Here is a 10,199-nt window from a genome sequence, read left to right on the forward strand (position 1 = left end):
TGTGCCACACCTGGTCCCCGGCCACCCCCGGCCGTGTCACATCTTGTCCCCAACCCCGGCCACATCTTGTCCCCAACCCCGGCCACGTCACATCTTGTCCCCGGCCACCCCCGGCCGTGTCACACCTGGACCCTGGCCACCCCCGGCCATGCCACGTCTTGTCCCCAACCCCGGACACGCCACCTCTTGTCCCCAATCCCGGCAGGACACTGGGGACACGCCACACCTGGTCCGCGGCCACCCCAGGCCGTGTCACCTCTTGTCCCCACCCCCGGGGGGACTCTGGGGACACGCCACACGTTGTCCCCAGCCCCTGGACGCGCCACCCCCGCGGCTCCATCCCGGTTTTTTTTTTTTGTCGCCGTCGTTGTCACCCCCGCTCGCAGCGACAGCTCCGGGGAGCCCGGGAGGAGCTGGCGACACCCCCGGGAATTTTGGGGCGGATTTCAGGAGAATCCAGAAGTTTCTCCGCGTTGGGATTTGCCTGGATTCGGTGGGGGGGGGTTTCCTTGTGGGGTTCGGCAGCTCCTGCTGGGATGAGGATGAGGATGAGGAGGATTCCCGGGATGTCCCCGCCTGTCCCCGCTGCCACCATCGCTCTTATGGCACCGGGGGCCACCCCCGGCCCTTCCCAGCGGCTCCATCCCCCCGGGATCCACCCTGGAGCACCGGGAGACAGCAAATTCCCGGGAATCCCGGTGATGATCCCCCCGGAATCCACCCCTGGAGCACCGGGGACACCAAATTCCCAATTCCCGGGATTCCCGCTGATTCCCGGTGATAATCCTCCCCGGGATCCACTCACTGGAGCACCGGCGACAGTAAATTCCCGGGAATCCCGGTGATGATCCCCCCCGGGATCCACCCTGGAGCACCGGGAGGCAGCAGAACCCCAATTCCCGGGATTCCCGTTCATTCCTGGAGAATCCCGGTGATGATCCCCCCGGGATCCACCCTGGAGCACCGGGGACAGCAAATTCCCAATTCCCGGGATTCCCGCTCGTTCCCGGTGCCGATTCCCGGCGATTCCCGCACGCATCCACGGGATCCCGGAACACCGGGAGCAAATTCCCGGGATTCCCGCTCATTCCCGGAGAATCCCGGTAATGATCCCCTCGGGATCCATTCACTGGAGCACCGGGGGCAGCAAATTCCCAATTCCCGGGATTCCCGCTGATTCCCGGTGCCGATTCCCGGTGCCGATTCCCGCTGATTCCCGGTGCCGATTCCCGGTGATTCCCGCTCATTCCCGCTGATTCCCGGTGCCGATTCCCGGGATTCCCGCTGATTCCCGGTGCCGATTCCCGGTGCCGATTCCAGAAGATTCCCGCTCATTCCCGGTGCCGATTCCCGGTGATTCCCGGTGCCGATTCCCGGTGATTCCCGCTCATTCCCGCTCATTCCCGGTGATTCCCGGTGCCAATTCCCGGGATTCCCGCTCATTCCCGGTGCCGATTCCCGGTGCCAATTCCCGGTGATTCCCGTTCATTCCCGGTGCCGATTCCCGCTCATTCCCGGTGATTCCCGGTGCCGATTCCCGGGATTCCCGCTGATTCCCGGTGCCGATTCCCGCTGATTCCCGGTGCCGATTCCCGCTGATTCCCGGTGCCGATTCCCGCTGATTCCCGGTGCCGATTCCCGGTGATTCCCGGCGATTCCCGCTCATTCCCGGCGATTCCCGCTCATTCCCGGTGATTCCCGCTCATTCCCGGTGATTCCCGGTGCCGATTCCCGGGATTCCCGCTCATTCCCGGTGCCGATTCCCGCACTCATCCACGGGATCCCGCCGCGATCCCGCCGCGATCCCGATCCCATCCCCGCTTTCCAGATCCCGCCATTCCCACATTTCCCGGGCACGAGCGGCGGATCCACCCGGGGCTGTCCCCTCCTCCCCAGGAGGTGCCACCCGTGTGTCCCCACCCCCAAAAATCCCCCAAATCCCCCACATTTAAACCAAAGAAAGCGCCGACCCCATGGACCCCTCCCCTCTTGTCCCCCGCCCCACCGATGTCCCCGGGGTGTCCCCTCTGTGCCAGCTGTCTCACAATGAGAATTTTACCCTTCCCTGGGCTCAAATCGCCCCCCAAAAGCCCAAAATCCCCCCCAATAAACCCAAATCCCCCCAAAAACCCAAAAATCCCCCCAAAAAAACCCCAAAATTCCCCACCAAAAAACCCCAAAATCCCCCCAAAAAACCCCCCAAATCGCCGCAAAAAAAAACCCCAAAATCCCCCCAAAAAAAAAACCCCAAAATCCCCCAAAAAAAACCCCAAAAATCCCCCCAAAAAACCCCAAAACCCCCCAAAAAAACCCCAAAATCCCCCCCAAAAAAACCCAAAATCCCCCCCCAACAAACGCCAGGCGGCTGTGGGGGTGTCACAGCCCCGCTGTGGCGTTGTCACCGTCGCGTTCGTGCCATCCCAGCCAGTAAAGCCGTGCTGTGTCCCAGCCGTGTCCCGTTCCTGACGGGGACCCCAAAAATTCCCGAGGGAAACCGGCCCGGGGGAGAATTTATTGGGAAAAATGAGAATGGGCTCCGGGAACAGAACGGGCCCTGGGGACATCGGTGTCACCTCGGGGTGTCACCTCGGGGTGTCACCTCGGGGTGTCACCTCGGGGTGTTCGGTGTCACTGTGGGGAGCTCGGTGTCACCTCAGGGTGTTCGGTGTCACCTCGGGGTGTTCGGTGTCACCTCGGGGTGTTTGGTGTCACCCTGGGGAGCTTGGTGTCACCCTGGGACGTTTGGTGTCACCTCGGGGCGCTCGGTGTCACCTCGGGGTGTTCGCTGTCACCCTGGGGTGCTCGGTGTCACTTTGGGGTTCTCAGTGTCACTGTTGGGCACTCGGTGTCCCCGTGTCCCCTCAGGAGTGGACAGGGATGTCCTCATGTCCCCTCAGGAGCAAGTGGGGATGTCCCCATGGCACACTCGGTGTCACCGTGGCACACTTGGTGTCCCCATGTCCCCTCAGGACCGGACAGGGATGTCCCCATGGCACATTCGGTGTCCCCAGACACACTCGGTGTCCCCGTGTCCCCTCAGGAGCGGACGGGGATGTCCCCAGGCACACTCAGGAGCGGACGGGGATGTCCCCATGGCACACTCAGTGTCCCCAGACACACTCGGTGTCCCCGTGTCCCCTCAGGAGCGGACGGGGATGTCCCCAGGCACACTCAGTGTCCCCATGGCACACTCGGTGTCCCCGTGTCCCCTCAGGAGCGGACGGGGATGTCCCCAGGCCGCAGCTGGCTCTCTCCCTCGGCCAGCAGCACGGCCATGGCTCGCAGCAGCAGCAGCACCCCGAGGCGCCGGCGCCGGGCGGGCGCCCAGCCCGCGGCCACCCCGTAACTGCGGCCCCGACACGCGTTGGTGACACAACACAGCCCTGGCCGGGGACACGGGGACAGTGAGGGGAGAGGGGACAGTGAGGGGAGAGGGGACAGTGATGGGGGAGGGGTCAGTGATGGGGGAGGGGTCAGTGATGGGGGAGGGTCAGTGATGGGGAGGGGGTCAGTGATGGGGGAGAGGTCAGTGATGGGGGAGGGGCCAGTGATGGGGAGGGGTCAGTGATGGAGAGGGGACAGTGATGGGGAGGGGGTCAGTGATGGGGGAGGGGACAGTGATGGGGAGGGGCCAGTGATGGGGGAGGGGGTCAGTGATGGGGAGGGGTCAGTGTTGGGGAGGGGCCAGTGAGGGGGGAGGGGTCAGTGATGGGGAGGGGTCAGTGATGGGGAGGGGTCAGTGATGGGGGATGGGGTCAGTGATGGGGAGGGGTCAGTGATGGGGGAGGGGTCAGTGATGGGGAGGGGTCAGTGATGGGGGGTCACAGCTATGGGGTCACGGCTATGGGGTCACTGCTATGGGGACAGTGCTGGGGGGATTGGGGTCACTGATGTGGGGTCACAGCTATGGGGATTGGGGTCAGAGCTATGGGGTCAGAGCTATGGGGTCAGAGCTATGGGGTCAGTGCTATGGGGTCAGGGCTATGGGGTCAGGGCTATGGGGTCAGAGCTATGGGGTCAGTGCTATGGGTCAGCTCCCACCGGGATCGGGGTCAGAACCCACAGGGACAGCCCCAGGACACCCCTGACTGTGCTGGGAGTGTGGGACTGGGGGGGTTTGGGGCTGTGGGATTGGGAATGGGGGGTTTGGGGTTATTTGGGATGTGGGATTTGGGAACGGGGGGTTTGGGGTTATTTGGGCTCACCCAGCGCCTCCAGCATGCAGCTCTCGCGGGTGTAGGCCTCGGCGGGCACGCGGTGCTGGAAGCACTGCAGGGGCACCACGCCCTGCCCCACAGCCCAGATCTCCAGGATGCGCCGGACCTTGGGGCCACCCTGGGCACAGCCCAGCTGTCACCAGGCCCCGAGGGCACGGCCCCAAAACCCAGCACGGCCCAAAACCCAGCACGGCCCCAAAACCCAGCACAGCCCCAAACCCAGCACGGCCCCAAACCCAGCACAGCCCCAAACCCAGCACGGCCCCAAACCCAGCACGGCCCCAAATCCCCGAGTGCACAGCCCCAAACCCAGCACGGCCCCAAAACCCAGCACAGCCCCAAACCCAGCACGGCCCCAAACCCAGCACGGCCCCAAAGCCCCAGAACAGCCCCAAGGGCACAGCCCCAAAGTCCCGTGTCTGTCACCATGGCCCCAAAGTCCCATTCCCAATCCCCCCTTCCCAATCCCAATATCCCAATCCCATTCCCCCATTCCCATTCCCAATCCCCCAATCCCATTCCCCCATTCCCAATCCCATTCCCCCATTCCCATTCCCAATCCCCCATTCCCATTCCCAATCCCCCATTCCCAATCCCAATCCCCCATTCCCATTCCCAATCCCCCATTCCCAATCCCAATCCCCCATTCCCCCATTCCCAATCCGAATCCCATTCCCCCATTCCCATTCCCAATCCCCCATTCCCCCCATTCCCCAATCCCCCAATCCCGCCAATCCCATTCCCCCATTCCCCAATCCCATTCCCCAATCCCCCCCCATTCCCCCATTCCCAATCCGAATCCCATTCCCCCATTCCCATTCCCAATCCCCCATTCCCATTCCCCCATTCCCAATCCCAATCCCCCAATCCCAATCCCATTCCCCCATTCCCATTCCAAATCCCCCAATCCCCTTCCCCCATTCCCATTCCCCCAATCCCAATCCCCCATTCCCATTCCCCCACTCCCAATCCCCACCCTGTGTGTCCCACGCCGATGCTGTGCCAGCGCCTGCCGCAGGTGCCACCAGGGCCTGGCCCGTGTCCCTTTGCCCACGTAGAACACGGCGCTGACGAAGGTCCGGAACCGCTGGGCCGGGCTCAGGCCGGGGCTGCGCCGGGGCAGGTCCCGGGTGACCCTAAAGGACCAAACCCCGCAGGTTTTGGGGCGGGAGGCTCCGCCAGGAGCGGGGAGGGGGCTCAGGGAGGTGCCCACACCTGGGGTCCAGCAGGAGGTAGTTGAAGCTGGACTTGAGGTGTCCCCCGCGCCAGGTCCGGCCGCGCTCCGGCCGCTCGAAGTGCCGGCTCAGCTCCAGCTCGTCCTGGCCGCAGTCGGGGACGCGGCCGGTCCTGAGCGCGGCCAGCAGCTCCGGGCTGTGCCCTGCGGGCCGTGACAGCGCTGGGCAGCGGCGGGAGCGGCCGGCAGAGCCGCCCCGAAACCCCAGTGTCCGTCCCCATGGCCCCAAAAACCCCAATGTCCGTCCCCATGGCCCCAAAAACCTGAGCACAGGTCCCCAAAACCCCAGTGTCCGTCCCCATGGCTCTGAAACCCCAGTGTCCGTCCCCATGGCCCCAAAAACCCCAGTGTCCATCCCCATGGCCCTGAAACCCCAGTGTCCGTCCCCATGGCCCCAAAAGCCCCAGTGTCCGTCCCCATGGCCCCAAAAACCCCAATGTCCATCCCCATGGCCCCAAAACCCCAATGTCCGTCCCCATGGCCCCAAAAACCCCCGTGCCTGTTCCCATGACCCCAAACCCCCCCATTCCCACCCCCATGACCCCAAACCCCCCCTGCCCACCCCCAGCCGGCTCGGGGGGATCCCGGGGGGGCACCCGAGGGTGGCACCCCCAGACTCACCCTGGGGCCACCCACGCTGTCCCCAGCGCTCCACAGGGCCGGGACTGTCCCCGAGCCACGCGCGGCCACCCCGCCCGGTGCCACCCCCGGGGCTGCTGGTGACATCCCTGTCACCCCCGGGGCTGTGACACTCGCGGGGTGCCCGGTCCTCTGTCACATCCTCTGGGTGGCTCTCGGAGCGGGGGGTGGCACAGCCGGGTGACAGTGGCACAGAGGGTGACAGTGGCACGGAGGGTGACAGTGACACGGAAGGCGTCCCCAAGTCCCCCGAGGGTGACAGTGACACGGAGGATGTCCCCAGGTCCCCACTGGCACTGCCAGGTGGCCGCGGGGCCAGGAGGACCCCCCGGGACCGGGATGTCCCCAAGGGTGAGTGGCGTTGCCACCCAGAGCCACCCTCAGGCTTGGGGCTGCTGGTGGCACCGAGGGGACCCCGAGTGACCCACGGGGACATCTGGGGGTGTCGCCGGCTCCCGGGGACCGGCCGGACCCTGGGGCTGGGTTTGGGGGAGCCCCGGGCGAGTGACAGAGCGCTCTGGGGGTGTCCCTTGTCCCCAAATCCCCTGCGACAGGAGCCAGACGAGCTCTGGGGGTGTCCCTTGTCCCCAAGTCCCCGCAGGACGCCGGGCCCGGATTTGGGGTCGCTGCCACCCCCTGGGGACAGCCCGGGGAGGGTCCGGGTGTCACCCCAAGAGCCGCCGGTCCCTTCTCCATCCCCATCCCTGTCCCCTGGGGTGACACCGCGCCCCGAGGGGGAGGTGACAGCGACCCCGGGGGGTCTTGGGGACATCGGGAGCGTCTCGGGGAGCAGGGAGGGGGAGGAGGAGGAGGAGGAGGAGGAGGAGGAGGAGGAGGAGGAGGAGGAGGAGGAGGAGGAAGGGGAGCGGAGCCGCGCTGCCGCCGCCCGCAGGCGCCTCCTGCTCCTGGGGGTGACGTGGCGGTCCCCAAGGCTGTCCCCGCCCCGAGGGGTGACACCGCCAGGACACCGCGGGGACCCCCCGAGGCTGCAGAGCCGGGCCAGGAGCCCCCCGAGATCCGAGGAGGACTCGGGGATTTGAGGGGCGGCTCCGGAGCCCTCCTGCCCCAAATCCTGCCCCAAATCCTTCCCCAAACCCAAATCCTGCCCCAAACCCAAATCCTGTCCCAAATCCTGCCCCAAATCCTGCCCCAAACCCAAATCCTGCCCCAAACCCAAATCCTGTCCCAAATCCTTCCCCAAACCCAAATCCTGTCCCAAATCCTGCCCCAAACCCAAATCCTGCCCCAAATCCTGTCCCAAACCCTGCCCCAAATCCTTCCCCAAACCCAAATCCTGTCCCAAACCCAAATCCTGCCCCAAATCCTGTCCCAAATCCTGCCCCAAACCCAAACCCTTCCCCAAATCCCGGGGCTGTGGGGCGGGGGCTGCACCCCCCGAGGGCTCCCCGGGCTGAGCCCCCTCGGCCTCCAGGGACTCCCGGGCGGTGACGAAGCTCTCGGTGCTGTCCCCAAATCCGCTGGTGTCCCCAAATCCGCTGGTGTCCCCAAATCCAGCGGTGTCCCCAAATCCGCTGGTGTCCCCAATTCCAGCGGTGTCCCCAAATCCAGCGGTGTCCCCAAATCCAGCGGTGTCCCCACCCCTCGGCTCTGTCACCTGCCCCTTGGGGACAGCCCCTCCCCATCCCCCGGCGGTGCCACCCGCGATGTCCCCCGAGCCCTGCGGTGCCACCGAGCAGCTGCGGGGCAGGGGGGACCTCGGGGACACCGCGCGTGTCCCCAAAACCCCGCCCTGGCGCCGCCTCGGGGACACCCCGGCAGCAAAACGGGGACAGGGGACAGGGGTGTCCCCAAGGCTGGGTTTGGGGGGACCTCGTGTCCTTGTCCCCAAAATGCGGCTCGGGGGTGGCTCCTGGGGCTGGTGCCGCTCCCAGAGCAGAGTGCTGGAGGCCAGGGGTGGCAGGGGGACAGCGGTGTCCCCTTGGGGACACTCCGGCCACAGCGAGGGGACACCGCTGTCCCCTTGGGGACACTCCGGCCACAGCGAGGGGACACCGCTGTCCCCCGGCTCATCCAGGAGGGACCTGCGGGTGCTGCTGAGGGGTCCGGCCTCGGGAATGTCCCCAAGGGCCACCCAGGAGTCGCTGCCATCCTCGGTCAGGAAGGACAGGGCCCCCCGGGGCCACCGCGGCTCTGGGGACACCTTGGGGACCTCACCCTGAGCGGGGCTCCGGCCCCTGTCCAGCGGCTCCTGCGGGGAGGGGACAGCGCTGTCACCGCTGCCAGGTGGCACCGCCGAGGGGTGGCACGGCCGCACCCGGGGCTGTCCCTGTCCCCATCCCGGGTGTCACTGTCCCTGTTCCGGGGTGTCCCTGTCCCCATCCCGGGTGTCACTGTCCCTGTTCCGGGGTGTCCCTGTCCCCATCACGGGGTGTCCTGTCCCTGTCCCCATCCCGGGTGTCACTGTCCCTGTTCCGGGGTGTCACTGTCCCTGTTCCGGGGTGTCACTGTCCCCATCACGGGGTGTCCTGTCCCTGTCCCCATCCCGAGTGTCCCTGTCCCTGTCCCCATCCCGGGGTGTCCCTGTCCCCATCCCGGGTGTCCCTGTCCCTGTTCCGGGGTGTCCCTGTCCCTGTCCCGGCTGTCCCTGTCCCCATTCCGCTGTCCCTGTCCCTTTCCCGGCTGTCGCTGTCCCCATTCCGGGGTGTCCCTGTCCCTGTCCCCACCCCGGCTGTCGCTGTCCCCTCTCACCTGTGCCCGCAGCAGGATCCCGAGGCAGCGGTGACACCCCCGGGCCGCGTCCAGCGGTGGCAGCTCCCGGGCACAGCTGGGTGGTGGCACCGGGACAGGGTCACCCCCGGGGCCACCCCTGGGGACACTCGAGTGCCACCGGCACGGCTGGGGGACATCGCGTGGCCCCGGCCGGGACGCGGGGGTGGGGTCCCCTCCCGTGGGCCACCGGTGTCCCTCCCGGTCCTGGTGCCACCCCCGGTGCCACCCCCGGTTCCAGGGTCCCCTCGGTGTCCCCAAGGTCGCGTTGTGTCCCCCGGTGTCCCTGTCCCGGTCCCGGTGTCCCCAATCCCGGAGTGTCCCCCGTGACCCCGCTGTCCCCTCCCGATATCCTTATCGCGATATCCCGATCCCGGTATCCGGGTATTTTGGTGTCCCGGTGTCCCTATCCCGATATCCCGATCCCGATATCCCAATGTCCCGGTGTCCCTATCGCGATATCCCGATCCCGATATCCCAATGTCCCGGTGTCCCTATCGCGATATCCCGATCCCGATATCGCGATATCGCGATATCCCGACCCCGCTTACGCTCCGCTCATCCCTCCCGTTCAAACGACCCCGCGCCGCCGCTGATTGGCTGAAAAGGAGCCAATGGGAGGCGGTCGGCGACGGCCACGCCCATGGCCGCGGATGACGTCAGACGCAGAGGGGCGGGGCCAAGATACCCAGCGCCCCCTGGTGGCCCGAGCTGGGATCGCCCAGTGCTCCCAGTGTGGCACTGCCCAGTGTCCCCAGTGTCCCCAAACCGGCACTGCCCAGTGTCCCCAGTGTCCCCAGTGTCCCCAAACCGGCACTGCCCAGTGTCCCCAGTGTCCCCAGTGTCCCCAGTGTCCCCAGTGTCCCCAGTGCTCCCAGTGTGGCACTGTCCAGTGTCCCCAGTGTCCCCAAACCGGCACTGCCCAGTGTCCCCAGTGTCCCCAGTGTCCCCAGTGCTCCCAGTGTGGCACTGCCCAGTGTCCCCAGTGTCCCCAAACCGGCACTGCCCAGTGTCCCCAGTGTCCCCAGTGTCCCCAAACCGGCACTGCCCAGTGTCCCCAGTGTCCCCAGTGTCCCCAAACCGGCACTGCCCAGTGTCCCCAGTGTCCCCAGTGTCCCCAGTGTCCCCAAACCGGCACTGCCCAGTGTCCCCAGTGTCATCAACTGGACCCCCACCCCTGTGACCTGGAGGTGACCCAGGACCAGGGGAGGTGACCCAGAACCACAAGAAACGACCCAAAACGACTCAAAACAACGAAACCTCTTCATTTTCCCTGTACAACCGCTCCGCCAGCACCACCCCCTGTCCCCAAGGACTGTCACCCTGTGTCCCCAAACACCCCAGGGTCCCCAGGACCTCCATCCCTGTGACCTGGAGGTGAC

The 10,199-nt window shown here is 66.2% G+C and overlaps 1 protein-coding gene across 1 annotated transcript; it reads right to left on the reverse strand.

Annotated features, from left to right (window-relative positions):
- Positions 1 to 2,524: 2,524 nt before the first annotated feature.
- Positions 2,525 to 6,881, reverse strand: ANKLE1 (ankyrin repeat and LEM domain containing 1). The gene is made up of 5 exons (XM_088067846.1): positions 6,073 to 6,881; positions 5,433 to 5,595; positions 5,194 to 5,353; positions 4,206 to 4,335; positions 2,525 to 3,383 (listed from the first exon to the last, which is right to left on the reverse strand). Exons 1-5 carry the CDS (start codon positions 6,860 to 6,862, stop codon positions 3,211 to 3,213), a joined length of 1,416 nt encoding a protein of 471 aa, XP_087923972.1. The 5' UTR covers positions 6,863 to 6,881; the 3' UTR covers positions 2,525 to 3,210.
- Between the last annotated feature and the right edge of the window lie 3,318 nt (positions 6,882 to 10,199).

Source organism: Pseudopodoces humilis, chromosome 28 (assembly GCF_049639895.1).
Source record: "Pseudopodoces humilis isolate 2021_Gansu_Grassland_sample_001 chromosome 28, ASM4963989v1, whole genome shotgun sequence".
Taxonomy (NCBI): Eukaryota; Metazoa; Chordata; class Aves; order Passeriformes; family Paridae; genus Pseudopodoces; species Pseudopodoces humilis.

Bases quoted from the DNA above. Each gene is read 5' to 3' on its own strand.
- ANKLE1 (XM_088067846.1), bottom strand. From the start codon at position 6,862: ATGTCCCCAAGACCCCCCGGGGTCGCTGTCACCTCCCCCTCGGGGCGC. The intron at 5,596-6,072 runs GTGAGTCTGGGG...CACGGCCCGCAG, and splicing joins ACAGCGTGGGTGGCCCCAGG to GGCACAGCCCGGAGCTGCTG. The intron at 4,336-5,193 runs GTGGGGATTGGG...GGCTGTGCCCAG, and splicing joins ATCGGCGTGGGACACACAGG to GGTGGCCCCAAGGTCCGGCG.